The sequence below is a fragment of the Saccoglossus kowalevskii genome, chromosome 13 (genome assembly GCF_978046115.1).
Source record: "Saccoglossus kowalevskii chromosome 13, keSacKowa6.1, whole genome shotgun sequence".
NCBI lineage: Eukaryota > Metazoa > Hemichordata > Enteropneusta > Harrimaniidae > Saccoglossus > Saccoglossus kowalevskii.
The window spans coordinates 35446862-35468436 of record NC_140653.1 but is presented as its reverse complement, the minus strand read 5'-3'; the positions used below and the strand labels follow the sequence as shown (position 1 = coordinate 35468436).

General features: G+C 33.6%; 1 protein-coding gene across 1 annotated transcript; it reads right to left on the bottom strand.

Annotated features, from left to right (window-relative positions):
* Positions 1-461: 461 nt before the first annotated feature.
* LOC100375463 (neuronal acetylcholine receptor subunit alpha-9-I-like) lies at positions 462-16031 on the bottom strand. The gene is made up of 6 exons (XM_085506806.1): positions 15880-16031; positions 7321-7466; positions 5053-5097; positions 4319-4428; positions 3331-3863; positions 462-1680 (listed from the first exon to the last, which is right to left on the bottom strand). The coding sequence occupies exons 1-6, from the start codon at positions 15923-15925 to the stop codon at positions 1241-1243; spliced, it is 1320 nt and encodes a 439-aa protein (XP_085362932.1). The 5' UTR covers positions 15926-16031; the 3' UTR covers positions 462-1240.
* Between the last annotated feature and the right edge of the window lie 5544 nt (positions 16032-21575).

Genomic DNA, 21575 nt, shown 5'->3' with positions numbered 1-21575 from the left:
AATTAAAAAAATTGATAGTAATTTATGCAAATGTATTCACGATGACCTCGACACGACCTCGTATTCACATCAATTTTATGTATGCAAATGTATTCACAATATCCCATTGTGACGTCATCCTCATTCAAATGAACCCCTTTACGGCATTGGTCCTCATTTATGTTAATTTATGCACGAATTCCCATTGTGACGTCATTATTTATGCTAAGCTATGCACGGCCTCCCATTGTGATGTCATCCCACCCCGTATGACGTCATCGCATCCGAGTATGAACAGCGCCCTCATGGTCGTCCCTATAGTCCGACGTAAACTACTAACATTGTTTGATAACTAAAGAATGCAGTTCGCCGAACTCGTGTGAGTTTGAACCAGGGACCTTTAGATCCCCAGCTTAGTACAGTACAAGGTGTGCAATATGGTTCACGTTTCTATAATTGAAGAATTCGAAACAATGGTTAGGTTAAATTTGTATTATCTAATCTCCTTTATTTGTCTATAGTATAATACTAATGATAATATAAATAATATGAATAATTTCATCTGTGTACACCCCATTCTAATAACTAACAAGCCATGCATGGCACAGTTAGCCAATTTAGTTAGCTAATTTGAGATATATAGTTGTGTTTGTAATAATATAGTTGGAACATAAACATGTCAGAGTTTTGGATCTAAAAAGCTGATGCTTGATTATGGTGAATTTTTAACATAAATATGATTGACATTCAGTCATCTTGTATCTGATCGTCAAACGAGTACTTGTCCATATTGAGAGATATTGCTCTGCAACACAATAATTAAAACAAAACAGCCACCAGTCGGCCATTTTGAATATAAATATATCTGCATATCTATGACATAAAATATAATGAATATATAAAATTGGAACATAATCTGTCAAAGCATGTCAGAGATATGGTTCTAGAACTACATTCATTAAAACAAGTTGGCCGCCAGTCAATCATTTTGAATCTGATCTGAAAAATAATATTATGTTTGAATATAATCAGTCCAAGCATCTCTTAGCTATAGGTCCGGACGCACAGAGGTCAATCCATAAGTTCCTGTTTTTCGGACTAATAAGAAGGCAGACGACGGGTTTTATTGACTCTGATTAAACAAAGACATTCAGAATGTGAAATACCAAATAAAAAAATAAAAAATAAACAAACCAAAAAAATAGTTAGAATATTGTTATACATATTTCGGTCCCGGTTGTGTTGTGTAAACAACCGACGTCTACGGTATCTCTGAATTGTTCTCACTTGCGCATACATAGAGTGCAACCAGGAAGCCTGTCAACACGGCAAATAGTACAAAACAGAACACGATCAGATATGCCCTGTCTATTATTTTAGCGATATCTCGCCATTCTTGCAAACGTGTGTCACGTACATGCGATTCCTTTACATTATCGCCGTCTTGTTTTTCATAGCAGTGGTCGATTGAATTATTTGCTTGGTTCATCGGCTGCACTCCATTCACGGACATGTTCTGATTGGAAGTTTTCTTCTTTTGTATGTCTGAACACGTGATCTTCTTCAGATAATTGTATGCAAAATTTCGTAACCAAAGGGGCACTTCTTCGCAATGGGAACCTTTGTAGTGCATGTGTAGCGTGCACCCCGTCATGACTGCCGAAAATATAACTAATCCAATCAAGATGAAGAAATAGATTTCTGAAATAAAATTAAATAAAGATAAACTTCAATAAATTATTTTGATAAGGGTAGAACTATGCACTGGAACTTTCACAGCACTTCCCATAAATCATTAAACAAAGTAATTCACTAACGAATGCGACTTTGGGAGAACCTTGGTTAAGGTCCGCAGGTGCTTGTGTTCGACCGAGCATGGTTGACGCCAGGATAGCGCAGTAACCTGCTAACCTTTTTACGTCTGAATTATTGCCAACATGTTGAATAAATATTGGTTTTATGAGAACACTTTAAATAGGAGTAATATTATAGGAGATTGTGCAAATGTCAGAGAAAACAATGATAACCAAACCATACATGACACAGTCCTCGTTAGTTATTAAATCTTACCAAATCAAGATATATAGTTTTGTTTATAGTAATATACTAGTAGTACACGTCCTTTGAGAGATATTGCTCTGGAGCAGCATTAATTAAAACAAAATTGCCACCGGTCACCGAACATCAAACCAATACATTTGTATATCTATGCATTATGTATAATAATATATAACATTTGAATATAAGTCAAAACATGTCAGAGATATGGCCCTAGAACCACATTCATTAAAACAAAATGGCCGTCAGTCAGCCATTTTGAATCTTATCTGAAAAACAAAATGACGTGCATCAAGGTCATATAATGTTCAATTTTTGTCAAGTTCGTACACAATCCGTAAACAGTCAAGAAATGCTTGATTTTGATGATTTTTCAGTACAAAAATAGCCGCCAATCAGACTGCGAAACAAATTGATGTACATATGTATAATATTATGTATGATGTATGTGTGAAGTTTGAATATAATTGGTCCAGGCACGTCCACGGTACAGGTCCGAACGCAGGGACCCACAGAGGTCAATCCATTTTAATCTAAGACCATGTCACCTAATATAAGACTATGTCTCCCAATCTAAGACTATGTCTCCCAATCTAAGACTATGTAAGCCAATCTATGACTATGTCGCCCAATCCATGACTATATCGCCTAATCTAAGACTATGTCTCCCAATCTAAGACTGTGTCTCCCAATCTAAGACTATGTCTCCCAATCTAAGACTATGTAACCCAATCTATGACTATGTCGCTCAATCTAAGACTGTCTCCCAATCTAAGACTATGTCTCCCAGTCTAAGATCTATGTCTCCCAATCTAAGACTATGTCTCTCAAGCTAAGATTATGTAACCCAATCGAAGACTATGTCTCCCATTCTAAGACTATGTCGCCTAATCTAAGACTATGTCTCCCAATCTAAGACTATGTCTCCCAATCTAAGATTATGTAACCCAATCTAAGACTATGTCTCCCAATCTAAGACTATATCTCCCAATCTAAGACTATGTAACCCAATCTAAGACTATGTCTCCCAATCTAAGACTATGTCTCCTAATCTAAGACTATGTCTCCCAATCTAAGACTATGTAACCCAATCTAAGACCATGTCTCCCAATCTAAGACTATGTAACCCAATCTATGAATATGTCGCCCAATCTAAGACTATGTCGCCTAATATAAGACTATGTCACCCAATCTAAGACTATGTCTCCCAATCTAAGACTATGTCTCTCAATCTAAGACTATGTTAAGAACAGTCATGACGGTTTTCAAATATGTACTAATGAAAATACTTACGAAGTTTTGGTATGAATTCCGAATTTGGTGGCATAAAATCGGTGACGATGGTTAGAAACAGGAACTGTGCTAGGATGGTGGCAACGCACAGAGTAATCCTCTCACCAGAGTCCGAAGGTAAATAGAAACCAACAGCCACTAATATACACGCAAGGAATGACGGGAAGATTATATTACACACATAGTACATGGAACGCCTCTTAATGTGGATTGTATATGTAATATCCGGAAAGGGGTCTGGACAGCACACATAGTGAATGAGATTACGTGATATAGGCATGTGTACTAAGTCCCACTCGCCGTTCATCACGAACCTGTCAGTGTTGCTCATCGGATCAGGTTCAATGTCCAGGAATTTACTATCGTAACTCCAGGAGGCAAATTTGAGTGAACACTGTTGTTTATCGAACGGGAAGTAGGACACATCAATATCACACGAAGCTTCAAGTGTGAATGGCTGGAGCGCCGTTACTTCTCCGTTGTATGCAACGATAGCATCGGTGTCGTAATGACGTTTGAATTCTTTCTCAATGCTGCAGGAAAATCAAATTAAATTTATTTAGAAGTCATTCTGACCATATGTTGTATATACAGTCCATGATTTGACTCCGTCTCCACCTATCATAGGCTACTTCCAGCATCACGAGGACGTGATACAATTGACAGATAAGTCTTTAATTTGAAATACTTCTAAATTTGTTTTGTGTACATAAGATCGTAAACGTGAACGCTGAGAACTTAAGCACCTAACTTTTTGATAGCCATCAACACAACTCGAACAATGGCTGATTTCTATTCAATAAGACCCTTGTTATTGTTACTTTATTGTGGGACATTTACCAAGATAAATTAATAATGACATTACAATCTAATCGTTACACACATTGTTCGTTTGCATGTCTCGTGTAGGATCGGAAACGCCTATCCATGGTAAGATATTTTCCCCGCAGATTGTCGTTTGTGTAGTATGATAGGTACTCGTTCATACCTGCCAAAGAGTACAATATCAGGCTGCCATATTTCTCGGATATTTACATGTATCTGCGTTATGCCACCGTATACTCGTGGATCCCATTGTAAATATTCGTCAAACCAAGACTAGAAACAAACAAAACTATCACGTCAGGCGTTTGTAATACCAGAGTAATATTACTTGAGCCAAGACTCTTTCTAACGGTTTCACATTATATAATACGCACGTGAAGATAAGGATATACTATTAAGGTAGCAAGAAAAACGCATTAAAATCAAATTATGATTCGAACATTTCGGATGTCGAAAATCTAATGCGTGCTACTTAACAACCTATATATCACCTGAAAGTTTACATATAGGTGAATACAGTGGCGCATAAGCCGTACCAATGTTTGTTTAAGGAATTATACGAAGGCCAGTATATATATTGGGCTTGAACTTGTTTTACTATTTCGAATAATGGAAACACCATTTTAAACACTTACATTCGTGCGGATATACTGTGAAATGATAATGCTGTAGGCTAAAGGGATACTTTCCCTTTATATGCCTTGTTTTCTAACTACGACCAAGGGAAGGTTGCAAATGAGCAATATTTCCGAATTGAAAGTATGCTGTTTAAAAGATACAAATACTTACAAGAAAAAAAAGACATTGCTTGCAAATTAAAGTTGTATGTACACACCACCATGTTATTCTTTCCAAGTAGGATGATAGTTTATTACCTAACTAAAATGTACTACTCACCTGACCCAACCAACATTTAATTGTAATTATCTGGTTCTTTTCATCCTGGAAAAGTAACATATATTGACATTTTCATTGCTATTGTTGTAGAGTCATTGGCCTACTATGCATGCTCGTCCCACGACTCTCTCAAACCCAAAATCGAAGGTTCGTTTTGTTTGTCGAACACGAAGAAAGATTTTTGGATACTCCGACCCTAATTTGCATAATTTGAATTATGTCGTATATAATTTACATATTTATCTTAAAAAAAAATAGAAAACAACATAAGATATATCAAACTAGTCGGCTCGATCTGTAGACAATGACTAAACGAAAACAAATGTTTTTCCCGTGTTTTTTAATTGTTAAAATTTTAATGCCAAAATCTTTTCTGATTAAAATAATTTGTCACATTGTTTTTTAAACATATATTCAATTATTTTTATTTTTTTAACTGTTGGTAATCACTGTTTTCTCCACAGTCTTTATGCACATTATCTGAATTATTTTCAAATTAAGTGGTTTGATGTGTGTAGAATGTGACTGAATTCTCAAATCCAACATTGCTCTAGTGTCTCAATAAAACAAATGATTTTTTTCGATTAAAAGTTGTTTTTAGTCTAGTGGGTCCACTTTTTAATGCGTTATATAAATTGTTTTTGGATGACAAAACGTCTACTGGGTGACCTGAAACAGATTCTGGATGAGGGAACTTTTGTACCCGTGAGCAATTAGCATGCATTCAAAAAAGCCGCCATGAAAAAATATCCCATACAATGTTTAGGGTTCGCGTGCACTCCATCAACAATATCATAACAGCCTTGATATTTTAGCTGGCCTATAAAGTCTTATACTTATAGTTTTAACATTTAACATGTTCGTAAGGTCCATACCTAATTTGCATATTTAGGTTTTAATCTTCGTTAATGTTACCTTTGTCTGTCACGAGAAATTGCTATGTTGGGCTACCGCACTTTCACGTATTTGATTATGCCTTAGAAAATAAATTTTACTCATTGTTCTTGCTGGTTTGTTGCGTTGTGTGCAGATTCGGATAGTTGTTTCGCAGGCGATCGATTTTTTTGTTTTATTGTTTCTCTATCGTACACGCACTTTTGACACTGACATGTTTTAATTTTGTGTACATTAACTAAATAATAAGGCTACGCCCTAGTCTCTATAATTGTATTTATTTATTTATTTATTTATTTATTTATTTATTTATTTATTTATTTATTTATTTATTTATTTATTTATTTATTTATTTATTTATTTATTTATTTATTTATTTATTTATTTATTTATTTATTTATTTATTTATTTATTTATTTATTTATTAATTATAGCCTAGAATTGATATGCAATTGCCAACGAATACAAGCATATGTCTTTGAAATGACGTCGGAATGTAATTAATTGCACGCATGTGTACTGCTTTGACTTCAGCACAAATCTACCGACATGACAACATGTGGTAATCATTAACTGCTAGACATCATATATCATATTCTTAATTATTTGTATGAATAAATTTATAAAACGCATAAAGTGAGACAGCTTCACGGTAAACGGCCCCGATCAATTGGATACGTCGGGGGATGTCTACAACACTCTCACACACAAGGATTATTCGATTCGATTCGATTCGATTCGATTCGATTCGATTCGATTAGATTAGATTAGACTAGATTGGATTAGATTAGATTAGATTAGACTGGATTGGATTAGATTAGATTAGATTAGATTAGATTAGATTAGATTAGATTAGATTAGATTAGATTGGGTTGGGTTGGGTTGGCGTGGCGAGGCGTGGCGAGGCGTGGCGAGGCGTGGCATGGTATGGTCGACGTCATCATTACCAAATTACCATTTACGAAATAACTATATTCAGTACTTATGTGCAACTAGGCAAATTATGCATGCATGTAGTTGCACCTTTGGATGAAATTTGTCCACATTGGTTGACAATACCTTCATACCCAAACCAATGGAATGAGTTTAGAGTTTGGTCGTGAACAAATACGAACTGCAATTGATGTATATTCCAAATATGAAGTGGTTCCCATATATATGTTTATAATATAGATATGTTAGATTGTGAGAGTACACGGTTGAATGAAGGGATAAGTAAGATAACTCATGGCGCACGATATACCATGCTTGGTGTTGGGTTGTTGCTAGTGAATATTATTTCAGTGAGTTTATAAAACGTCACTAATCAGTAAAACAGAAACTAAAATTGTATCTGGAACTGATATTTCACCAACTGAGATACAACGACTTTACCATATCTAACATCTGTATAGGCGTCAAACGATGCATCACTGTGATTGGTTTAGATTCATTCTTCACTGGTATCACGTGATATTTGGGATACTTTTCCATCAGATCAGTGACTAGAATAGCGCCGTACTCCGAAGTTGACACGTGGTCTGAAACAATCATATAACGAACCAATGAAATAATCTACACCATATGGTGAAAATAAGAAAATATTTTATGGTGATTCACAAACAGATGAACTGCTAAAATGTAGGTGGGTTTGTTTGCATTATGAATACAACAGTCGGCATCATTATTTTGTAACTGAAAGCTTTCTAGATAGTGTTGATTGTGTTGAGAGAATTGCTCTGCAAGTGGTATTATTTTATTTCGAATGAATTAATGTACACAATATTAAGAATGAGATGGAATTTGGATATAAACATGTTTCATATTTCCTGTAAGTTCTAATTGTGAATTTTATGAAACTATTTTTAAATATATGTAGTTATATTCTTGTATTTCTTGAGAATGCGTATTCTGCGTTTTTCACTCAAAGTGATGTGTTCAAACCAGACAATAGAAACCCGGAAAACAACCGCGTTATCCTGTGTGGCTTTGTTTTAGTGTAATTAAAATATTCAAAATATTACAATCAGAATTTACGAATAAATCACTGCTGATGTTTATTCATGTTAGTAATTCTTTTGTTTTGATCATTTTCACCCCAAACGTGAGATGCTATGTTATGAGTGTGGTCATAATCCTTCAACACTAGAGTCCCCGTGGCAACGTCATTTGTCTTGTCTTGTTCTGCTGATCATTGGTAATGTAATATAGTCGAACACTACAACTCCAACGAACAATTTTATCAAAACTAAACAAGGCATACAACGACATTATTGTATGTTTGGGACAGATTTTGAAAATGATGACCACGAGCGTCATTCGAAGTGGACGTGATTTTTATTTTACGTTTAAACGAGACTGCTAATATATTGTTGTTTTCTCACCAGTTATAAGCATACAGATAAATTGAATCGCCGACGTCGTTCCGGTCACTGCCACTAAGTTGTGGTTTGAACGCATGGATTCTATAAGACGTAAGTTTCATTTCCGTATTTTAAATTCGACTGAATCATCCGGCACTTTTTCACTGTTGTTGCGCAAAAACGGACTACATAGTATATTACTTATAAAATCGCAAAATGTTGGAATTATGAATCCTTTGTTCAGGAAAAAAATAAAACAAAAGGAAAAATTAGAAATACAGGATCGAATTTCAATACCTCCTTTCTACGATAACGTGACTTTCGGGGTCACTGTCATCATGTCATCTTGCCGCCATGTTACAAATTTACCAGACTTATTAATTTTGTAGGTCATGTGGCAATAAAACAAACAAACACAATATTGAAACAAATAATATTAATCGAAACTTTAAACCAAGGTCTTCCCAAATACATGTAAATATAGGTTTGATGGTTTCACGTACGCCCTTCTTTTAAAACAATAACGATTGTGATGCGTTACAGAGTCATCAACAAAAGTGCTTGTAGACATATTTGATATACACTAGATGTCACAGATGAAAAAAGTGACTGCAGATATATGCGACAAATAGTACAAGATGCCTCTAGGAATGTTTTATTCCTCAGCTCCTGGGAGCGAGGTTATTTGTAGTTATGTTGGCAATCGCCGCTGTGTATGCGGAAGTACTATGGGAGATTGCATGATGGAAATGAAAATTCTTTTGATCAGGAAAATAATTTCAGAAAAGTGAAAACTAGAGTGACTGTGAAATAAAGTTTGGTTTTAAATATTGAATATCATGGCATCTGGATGTAATAATGAAAGGAAATTGAACTGGTATGAAAGGGCAGTAAATGTAGCGAGAATGCAAAGTCAGAATCCGGGGATCAAAATACGTCACAATACATCCATCAAGGCGGTTGCAAAGTGTCAACAACTATGGATGCGGTCACAGGGACTGTGACGCGGTAAAAGACTTGATTTGCAGTTTGTGTGAATGGCCGGGAGAAAAATTCATGCAAATTCTGTGTTTCAGTAACAGTATTTGCTGATTTTTTGTGCAATGGAAATTAATACAAGAAATGTTGCCAAAATACAAGTCATTCTAAGTAAACAAAACAACCTTGGGACGTTTGTCTTGAGAAATTAAGAAGACGAAAATCCATTGGGACAGTCGTTGTGAAACAATAGACATGCTTCTCCAGGGTATCAGGGGTATTTTGTTTATTTGAAGATGGAAACTGATGCTTTATGGAAGAGCAAAGTTCAAAGTCATTGGCCACAGTTATGGTGTTTTTTAGAGGGGTGACTCGCTAGAAGTATTCACACTCCAGACTTTTCATTCGGGTTTATACTTGACTTACATGTTACTGTCAGGAATGTTTAATGTATTGTTTTTATTGCTATGTTCTCATAGAATTGTTAAATCCTGGTATCATTATCAACTGTCACCAAACTGTACGTTTTGACGACTGTATGCAATTGTAAGATTACATTTCAGGTATATTCGAAATGAATCTCGATCAGCACTGTGCCTTTTATAAATGTCATGGTTTGGTTATACGTGTACTAGTAAACAAGTCTCAGACGTATTAGGGCAACCAATTTGTAAACTCGCTCGCTAGAATGTTTTTACTTGGCCTGGTACGCGTCTGGATTCATCTGGACGATTTGTTTTGTTATGCGAGGCGTGATAATGTAAAGGTAGTACGAGTAATTTATATGGGGATAGCCATCTTGAACATGGCTTGAAATCAAATAAGGAGACAACTTCAAAAACAGTCCCCTGCAAATCAGGGAGAAAATTAAATTTTCACATCCAAACGATCCGTTGGGGTAACATTGAGTCAAAACCCAAACACGGTTAGCCAATTCGCTAGCGAGTTTGCAAATTGGCTGCCAATACTTCTCGGACTTTTCTGAAAACTGTACAGCAAATCATATATTTTCATTATTAAATTGTTAATAGTTTTCTAAATGTCAGTTTTTATTTTTCATAATTAGTTACATTAATAAACCATTTTCCCGTTATGAAACCATTTCCAGTTATTATGATTGTGTACATGACAGCTTTGCCCCTCACACAATAAGACATGATGTTATGTACGGATATATGTGAGTATGTTTCATGGATTAATAGGCCACTCCTTTGCTTCGATACCAACTATATCTGTGGGAATATCACTTGCTGTTTATAATGCATATTTCGATATCCCACAATGTGTCGATTGCGTGTCTGGCAATTCTAACTAACTACTATTTCGCAAAATTTGACCAGCCTTTCTTCTACCGGTCATTAAGTCAACACTCACATTTTCCTTCACAGTGAAGGTTAATACAGATATATTGTAAAAAACACAGAGGTAACACTACAATACATTTCCCTTTACATTCCCTTGTATTACATAACAATCTTTGTGCTGAGGCAGTTATGGTTCTACAACTATCACCAATTCCTTGGGACAAAGTGCTTGAATGAATAAATTAACGTACACTGAAGATTGATACCGCCTAGCGAACCGAAATCTGTTTTGACAATGTACCTCTAGAAATATATTTAAAAGCAGACGAAACAGACGGAAAAGCTTTAATGTCCTCATCAGACATAATGACTGTTTCTCAAATGATACCACATAATATACACTCAGCCTGTGCCATAATGCATACTGTTTGCTATGCGAGTCAAAACGATAACCTTTACTTAACAAATGTGTCACGTGATGTGATAATTGTGGTATTATTAACATCAATATAGTTTGTAAAAGAATTCCACAGATATCAGAGTGTTAACAAGTGTGATCCTAAGTAGCATGTATCTGGTTTAACAAAATAATCTTGGTCATATCTTAATTGAGCTGAATAATGTCTTTCCCAGACAAATTTATCTATGAGAATTAACTATCCATTTTAAGAAAGCACTCGAAAGAATTCAAACGTTTTAGTATGCGTGACTATTGATCAAAATGTCGAGAAAATTATGAGTTGAATGACCACATCATGTGCCGAACATATATGTATGTACCGAGTCGGTGTTAGTTTCCTAGCAACACACAACTTTCACCAGATGACCGACTGTTTGCATGCCTGCCTCTTTGTAATCTTTTGGGAAACGCGGGTGGTTCGATCTCGTTAAAAGTTGAGTCACACTGTAAACGATTATTTATTAACGGTATTCCATAAAACGTGCTAGTTATTTTTACTACCTTATACTAAAATATGTTTGGATATTTAGAGTATGAACAAATTCCTACTTCCGGTCCGGTAAGACTTAAAATATACCACGAATATTCAGTTTTGAGATATAATTCTTGATATGTGTTGGTTCTTAGATATTTCAGCTTAGTCGTCCTCTACTTCGTTTAGTAATTCGAACTTCCCAGACTGCGTAAAAAAACTACATAAAGTGCGTTCAAGGTCTTCACTTTTTCATAGCATAAAAACGATTTGCTTCCTCGCTTATTGTAACACCCTCATATCGACTGATTTCCATTCCCCTCAAAAGTCAACAATGGTATATTCCCCTATTTTACGCTACGACTCGACAGTCCTTTATGCTTCTCGTGTTCATTTGCCTTCAATTACGTTTTGGTGGCTGTCACTATGTCCTGAGTGATAATGTTTTAGTTCCAACTCACGTAGCTATCGCTAAGAAAATTAAAAAAAATCGTTCATTTCTTTGTCAAATAACATGCCGGAAATCAAATTAGCATTAGTCATTTTCCACGACAGCATTCCACAGCAGTGCCACACCACAGACAACTAGAACATTGACTCGCTCGTCGTTAAATTCACGTACATTAAATTGTTCAAAAACGTTATTGGAGTCCCTCAAATTTGTATTTGACCTTTGTCACCTATTAACCTACCAGAGTGAATTACATCACTAATATTTGTTCCCCTGGAATCTATAATCAAGTAATACAAATGGTGTCACAATACAAATGGTGTCACAATACAAATGGTGTCACAATACAAATAGTGTCACAATACAATTTTCGAAATGCGTTTATTTTTGGTGTAACTTTTCGAAACATTTATGTATGTTCCCTAAGAAAGTTTTCAACGAAATAATACAATAGAATACAAGGTAGATAAAAAATACAATATTTCACTACTATAAGTTTATAAAACACCAACGGGCCCGAAAACTAGGAAAGACGTGGAATAAAATGTTGCATTATTGTCGCCTTGTTTATATATACTTGACTTTTATCTCATCGGAGAGAATTACATCACGAACGTTTGTTCCCCGGGAGTCTGTAATACAACTGTATTGTCATTTAAGGCTTCACTGGTCACTGCGTTTCCCGGAATCGATTGGGTCGCAATTACCGTAGCTATCGCCGAGGTAAAAAGTCTCTAACCCCTTGCTTATTACTCAGACAACTAATACATTTAATATAATTAGTATAATTATAATTAGTAATAAAATTACTAATTTATTAGTTGTCTGAGGTTATTATCACTGTTTTTCGTCGCCGATTCACGTCCCAAAGTTTGGTCCCGCGCACAACTAATAAACAACCTAACAGCTTGGTTAAATTGATGAATTGAATTGAACCAAACAATTAGATTGGCCTCGAGCTTCTCTCGCTCGGAAACGCAAGGGCGATAAAACTCGATTTTCATAGACGCAGGTCGTTTAGATCGGACGGTTTCTTTTGTTTCAAGTTCGTTGTTATTTTGGGTGAATCGCATGTAATTGTAAAAAAATTGATGATCCGATTTATGGCCGGGATAGCTGTATTTAGTGCTCATTTTTATGCAATTGCGATTCTCAATTTCTTTGAGTAAAATCATATCACTGTTTTGAATGGCGACGGCTGACATATTGTTTTGGTTCTGTGGCTCGCTCGGTACGGGCAACTGACTTTTAGCGTTTTTAAAAACTATTGTGACGTTTTCTTGGTCACATTTTGTATATACAAGTCAGACACTGACAAGTAAGTAAACGGTCCGGGACTGTTAACATGGAGGGTATATTCGTAAGCTGTAAACAATTGTTTTTATTTTCATAAACGTAATTTAAATAAATAAAAACCGTAAATTCGTAGACATGGACAAGGTGTAAAATATGATCAGCTATTTTATTCGTCCGTAATTTTGAATTACCTTTATCTGTGAAGTGAAACCTATTTTTGAACTGTAAATGGAACTTTTTATTTCCAGCCACCCCTTGCCCCTCAATATGGGACTGTGAATCATACAGTATTGATATAATGCTGGATAACACCGAACACAAGTACTGGAAACTCTCGAGTACATAGTGTTGTTAAATCAGTAAGAAAACGATACTATAGATCCTATGGTATACATGTACATAACAATGTTACTACAAAATAAATATCATTGAATACAATATTTTCAATCATCTCATTTTTTTCTTCAAATCCTGCAGCCACCATGGACAAGTTGACAATATTGCTACACCGCCAGTTGTGAACTTTAAATCTAATTTATTAGGATTTCCAAATGAAGTTGACAAATGATGATTTTCTTTGTCAAGGTTATATAATGAATTCTCTAATTAACATTGTGTGTGTATTGTTGTGAGTGCACCTGTATGTATTAATATATGTACACATAGCTTACAAAACATTTGTAGACTATTGTCGAGTAATATAAGGCGTGCTCTAAAAACTACCTAGGATATGTTACATCCCGGTTGACGTATACCAATTTTATAGCTTACAAAATATTTCTGGACTATTGTCAAGTAATATGAGAAGGTGCACTAGAAACCAGCTAGGATATATACATCCCAGTTATATGCATTCTTAATACCTTATACTAAAATATGAAGTTACTCAGATAGGGGAAATGTCTCATGGCATGGAAACATAATGCTTTCTTTTGTCCAGGTTATGTGATTGTGAGTGTGTTTGTAATAAAATATACAATCCTAGTACACATGCAAAGTAAACAGCGAAGCTATTAGTTAATTTATAAAATATTATTACTATTAAGAATTCGTCTTCATAAAACGCACTGCACATACGTCTCAACGCGTTGAACACAAACATTTGAATGCCGTTCTTAAAATTTAAAAAAACAATAGAAAACAATTTGACGTTTCGTCAGTACATCTAATATGAAACGGTAAATGGTTTCACATTAGTGGCGCGAACACATAAAATGTTCTGTGACCGTAGTTTTATTAAATCAATGATAACCTCACTCGGCTGAAAGAAAAGCTCAGTCCAAAATATATAAAGTCTAGCAGCGAGTCACATATTGTGGGACAATGCCGTCGAATGTGGCCACCACAATCTTTAAATAAACTAGTGTTACTAGTGTAACGTGATCAAATGTTCTTGTGATGTAACAAATACATAAATAATAGTTTTGTGGTGATTATGTCATGTACTTTGTGAATCTAACCATACGTAACCGCTCCTACAAAATAAAGGCAAGAATCTTGACATAACTCAAGGAGTGGTGATATTTAGTTAGTGTTGAAAGCCTAACCATGCAAGAATCTTGACATAACTAACGGAGTTGTGATATTTAGTTAGTGTTGAAAGCCTAACCATGCAAGCATCTTGACATAACTAAAGGAGTGGTGATATTTAGTTAGTGTTGAAAGCCTAACCATGTAAGCATCTTGACATAACTAAAGGAGTGGTGATATTTAGTTAGTGTTGAAAGCCTAACCATGCAAGAATCTTGACATAACTAACGGAGTGGTGATATTTAGTTAGTGTTGAAAGCCTAACCATGCAAGCATCTTGACATAACTAAAGGAGTGGTGATATTTAGTTAGTGTTGAAAGCCTAACCATGTAAGCATCTTGACATAACTAAAGGAGTGGTGATATTTAGTTAGTGTTGAAAGCCTAACCATGCAAGAATCTTGACATAACTAACGGAGTGGTGATATTTAGTTAGTGTTGAAAGCCTAACCATGCAAGAATCGTGACATAACTAACGGAGTGGTGATATTTAGTTAGTGTTGAAAGCCTAACCATGCAAGCATCTTGACATAACTAAAGGAGTGGTGATATTTAGTTAGTGTTGAAAGCCTAACCATGCAAGAATCTTGACATAACTAACGGAGTGGTGATATTTAGTTAGTGTTGAAAGCCTAACCATGCAAGAATCGTGACATAACTAACGGAGTGGTGATATTTAGTTAGTGTTGAAAGCCTAACCATGCAAGCATCTTGACATAACTAAAGGAGTGGTGATATTTAGTTAGTGTTGAAAGCCTAACCATGCAAGAATCTTGACATAACTAACGGAGTGGTGATATTTAGTTAGTGTTGAAAGCCTAACCATGCAAGAATCTTGACATAACTAAAGGAGTGGTGATATTTAGTTACTGTTGAAAGCCTAACCATGCAAGAATCTTGACATAACTAAAGGAGTGGTGATATTTAGTTACTGTTGAAAGCCTAACCATGCAAGAATCTTGACATAACTAAGGGGTGGTGATATTTAGTTAGTGTTGAAAGCCTAACCATGCAATCTATTGTTATTGTATGAAAGACAATTTGGTGGTGAAATTATTGAATTAAGAAACATTTGTAGAATTCATTAGTGCCATACTCACCACATAAGCACAGCAGTAATACACACAGGTAAACGTACTCATACATTATATATGTAGTACACAATATTATGTAATCCTTGTCCTAAGATATTATTCAAAATAACTAGACGTTTCAAGCAATGACTTCGGCAGCGTCCGGTAGTTTACAACTGCAGTGGCTGGCCGACAGACCAATGTAGTTTAGTACTTATATAACAGGAAGCTGTAATACAACGACCCCTTAACTTGGTTTTCATTCGATATGTGGCAGCTTGCCTTAGTGGAAATGTCTATCCAATCAATGATTAATTAACTGGCGTGACACTTTTTTTGACATTACCAATATTTATCATGTAATACCAATGTTGAATCTGCAATATTATTTCCATTACAAAAACAAACAAACTTATATATATTTAAATGAAAGGAGGCGCTAGTAGTTCCAATTGACAAAAAAAACATGTAGATGTGAGAAACTACGATCCAGTGACCTTAAGTTATTAAGTGAGAAGTTAATTTATAGGCGTGTCTAGGTACATGGTTTTCCTCAGTTTCCAGTGGAAACTAACTTCTCTGTATTATTTTAAAATGCCAGTCAGGTAGTCAATGAATCAAAGTAGGTGGGTGTAGTGTAAACTCGTTGCCAAGGGTATGTTGACAATCGTAAAATATAAGGTATTATGTCATGCAAATGACGTCACTGAATCGCAAGAGGATAATAACTCTTCGTCACAGAGGTCAAATAGATGGAAAATTACTTTAAATTAATCATCATGTAGCTGAACGTATGCCAATTATCAACGCATACTCTACCAACGAACATTAACATAAAGAAGCAACTTCGCACAGCGATTTAGAGGTTCTACTAAACTACTAATTACAAACCATGTTAATAGTTTATACCTCGAGAAGAACAATAGGCATTATTATGAGAATGTAATCTGTGAGTGTTTTTATTGCCGTCTAACATAATCTTTGTTGGTGTATATTTGGACCAGTTTTGGCAAAGGGTGTTGTGACAGGGTTGAATCAGTCTAGCGGAGATTTTTCAGATTTTATGTTCAGTACATAAGTTGAGCTATAGTAATTTATATAAACAGTCTACTAATACAAATAAACAGTTTACTAATTCCAAATAAACAGTCTACTAATACCAATAAACAGTCTACTAATATCAATAAACAGTCTACTAATACCAATAAACAGTTTACTAATTCCAAATAAACAGTCTACTAATACCAATAAACAGTCCACTATTACCAATAAACAGTCTACTAATACCAATAAACAGTTTACTAATTCCAAATAAACAGTCTACTAATACCAATAAACAGTCTACTAATACCAATAAACAGTCTACTAATACCAATAAACAGTCTACTATTACCAATAAACAGTATACTAATACCAATAAACAGTTTACTAATTCCAAATAAACAGTCTACTAATACCAATAAACAGTTTACTAATTCCAATAAACAGTTTACTAATTCCAAATAAACAGTCTACTAATACCAATAAACAGGCTACTAATACCAATAAACAGTCTACTAATACCAATAAACAGTTTACTAATTCCAAATAAACAGTCTACTAATACCAATAAACAGTCTACGAATACCAATAAACAGTCTATTAATACCAATAAACAGTCTACTATTACCAATAAACAGTCTACTAATACCAATAAACAGTTTACTAATTCCAAATAAACAGTCTACTAATACCAATAAACAGTCTACTAATACCAATAAACAGTCTACTAATACCAATAAACAGTCTACTATTACCAATAAACAGTCTACTATTACCAATAAACAGTCTACTAATACCAATAAACAGTTTACTAATTCCAAATAAACAGTTTACTAATACCAATAAACAGTCTACTAATACCAATAAACAGTCTACTAATACCAATAAACAGTTTACTAATTCCAAATACACAGTTTATTAATACCAAATAAACAGTCTACTAATACCAATAAACAGTCTACTAATATCAAATAAACAGTTTACTAATACCAAATAAACAGTTTACTAAAACCAATAAACAGTCTACTAATACCAATAAACAGTCTACTAATACCAAATAAACTGTCTACTAATACCAAATAAACAGTCTACTAATACCAAGAAACAGTTTACTAGTACCAAATAAACAGTTCACTAATACATGTACCAAACAGTCTACTAATACCAAATAAACAGTTTACTAATACCAAATAAACAGTTTACTATTACCAATAAACAGTCTACTAATACCAAATAAAAAGTTTACGAATACCAAACAGTCTACTAATACCAAATAAACAGTTTACTAATACCAAATAAACAGTTTGCTATTACCAATAAACAGTCTACTAATACCAATAAACAGTTTACTAATTCCAAATAAACAGTCTACTAATACCAATAAACAGTATACTAATACCAATAAACAGTTTACTAATTCCAAATAAACAGTCTACTAATACCAATAAACAGTTTACTAATTCCAATAAACAGTTTACTAATTCCAAATAAACAGTCTACTAATACCAATAAACAGGCTACTAATACCAATAAACAGTCTACTAATACCAATAAACAGTTTACTAATTCCAAATAAACAGTCTACTAATACCAATAAACAGTCTACGAATACCAATAAACAGTCTACTAATACCAATAAACAGTCTACTATTACCAATAAACAGTCTACTAATACCAATAAACAGTTTACTAATTCCAAATAAACAGTCTACTAATACCAATAAACAGTCTACTAATACCAATAAACAGTCTACTAATACCAATAAACAGTCTACTATTACCAATAAACAGTCTACTATTACCAATAAACAGTCTACTAATACCAATAAACAGTTTACTAATTCCAAATAAACAGTTTACTAATACCAATAAACAGTCTACTAATACCAATAAACAGTCTACTAATACCAATAAACAGTTTACTAATTCCAAATACACAGTTTATTAATACCAAATAAACAGTCTACTAATACCAATAAACAGTCTACTAATATCAAATAAACAGTTTACTAATACCAAATAAACAGTTTACTAAAACCAATAAACAGTCTACTAATACCAATAAACAGTCTACTAATACCAAATAAACTGTCTACTAATACCAAATAAACAGTCTACTAATACCAAGAAACAGTTTACTAGTACCAAATAAACAGTTCACTAATACATGTACCAAACAGTCTACTAATACCAAATAAACAGTTTACTAATACCAAATAAACAGTTTACTATTACCAATAAACAGTCTACTAATACCAAATAAAAAGTTTACGAATACCAAACAGTCTACTAATACCAAATAAACAGTTTACTAATACCAAATAAACAGTTTGCTATTACCAATAAACAGTCTACTAATACCAATAAACAGTTTACTAATTCCAAATAAACAGTCTACTAATACCAATAAACAGTCTACTAATACCAATAAACAGTCTACTAATACCAATAAACAGTCTACTATTACCAATAAACAGTCTACTATTACCAATAAACAGTCTACTAATACCAATAAACAGTTTACTAATTCCAAATAAACAGTTTACTAATACCAATAAACAGTCTACTAATACCAATAAACAGTCTACTAATACCAATAAACAGTTTACTAATTCCAAATACACAGTTTATTAATACCAAATAAACAGTCTACTAATACCAATAAACAGTCTACTAATATCAAATAAACAGTTTACTAATACCAAATAAACAGTTTACTAAAACCAATAAACAGTCTACTAATACCAATAAACAGTCTACTAATACCAAATAAACAGTTTACTAATACCAAATAAACAGTTTACTATTACCAATAAACAGTCTACTAATACCAAATAAAAAGTTTACGAATACCAAACAGTCTACTAATACCAAATAAACAGTTTACTAATACCAAATAAACAGTTTGCTATTACCAATAAACAGTCTACTAATACAAAATAAAGTCTACTAATACCAAACAAACAGTTTACTAGTACCAAATAAACAGTTTACTATTACTATTACCAATAAACAGTCTACTAATACCAAATAAACAGTCTACTAATACCAAATAAACAGTTTACTAATACCAAATAAACAGTTTACTAATACCAAACAATCTACTAATACTAATAAACAGTCTACTAATACCAAATAAACAGTCTACTAATACCAATAAACAGTCTACTAATACCAATAAACAGTTTATTAATTCCAAATAAACAGTTTACTAATACCAATAAACAATCTACTAATACCAATAAATCGTCTACTAACACCAAATAAACTGTTTACTAATACCAAATAAACAGTTTACTAATACCAAACAGTCTACGAATACCAAATAAACATTTTACTAATACCAAATACACAGTTTACCATTACCAATAAACAGTTTACTAATACAAAATAAACAGTTTACTAATATACCAAACAATCTACTAATACTAATAAACAGTTTACAAATACCAAATTAACAGTTTACTATATCAAACAGTTTCTTAATTCCAAATAAACTGTCTACTAAGACCAATAAACAGTTTACTAATACCAAATAAACAGTTTACTAATACCAAATAAACAGTTTACTAATACCAAATAAACAGTTTACTAATACCAAATAAACAGTTTACTAATACCAAATAAACAGTTTACTAATACCAAATAAACAGTTTACTAATACCAAATAAACAGTTTACTAATACCAAATAAACAGTTTACTAATAATAAATAAACTTACATACAATGATAATACACGGCTTTATACGATGAAATAAACTGAGCCAGAGATTTCAGATTGAAGTTATTGATGAAAGGTTACATTACTATTTCATTAATAAGAATTACGTCACAACATTTTAGTTAATATAACACATAGTAATTTTGGCCATCAACAAACCCCTTCTCACACTGTTAAAGAAAAGAGTGTTATTTTGTGTAGAAATCTCCATATTACAAATGTTTATTTAAGATGGCATATCAGTTCTACTCCATTTAATGACCTCGGATGACTTTAGGCATAAACCCGGACGACCCTGTAATGGATATAAATATGTTTTGTCGATATTATTTTTATGAGCGAACATTGACTATGCACAAATTTTGCATAAATCACGTGTTAGCCATAGCCACATTGTATCGGGCATTGCCAATCAATACTTTGTAATGTTAATCAACAAACACCGTGACGCATTGATATTTCCATAAGATTTGTTCACGACACCGAACACATTACAATTCATGCGAACACAATTTAGTGAAATTTGAAAAAAAATCATATAGCTTCGATACAAACTTTACCACGAAACGACTTGTCTTAAATTACGATAGATAGATCGATGGATAGAATATTTTATTTGCAAAAAAAAAAAATCATTTTCCATCGAACATTCAAAATTCATTTTCGGGTTCAACAATTTGCGTTCAATATATCATAATTCACCACTATTTTCATCGCTTCTGATAAGCCTATTATTGTGATCATCACCATCATGGCTCTTTCCCCGTGTGTGTGTGTGGGGGGGGGGGTACTCGTAGGTTTGCAGGTCCTCAGGTGGCTGATCCACCTGGGGAATTAATTAATTTAAATTTAAAGGTTTGTTTTGTTGTAATAAATAAAACAGCAAAATATTTGTGTTATAGAAAACCTGTGCACCGTTTTCAACATTTGGAATTTGACACTTTGCCATAATCTCGTTATC

Coding starts and splice junctions, on each gene's coding strand:
- LOC100375463 (XM_085506806.1), bottom strand. CDS start 15,925: ATGTATGAGTACGTTTACCTGTGTGTATTACTGCTGTGCTTATGTG. Junction 5,098..7,320: donor CTATACAGATGTTAGATATG/GTAAAGTCGTTG, acceptor TTACTTTTCCAG/GATGAAAAGAACCAGATAAT. Junction 3,864..4,318: donor GATATTGTACTCTTTGGCAG/GTATGAACGAGT, acceptor ATTTTCCTGCAG/CATTGAGAAAGAATTCAAAC.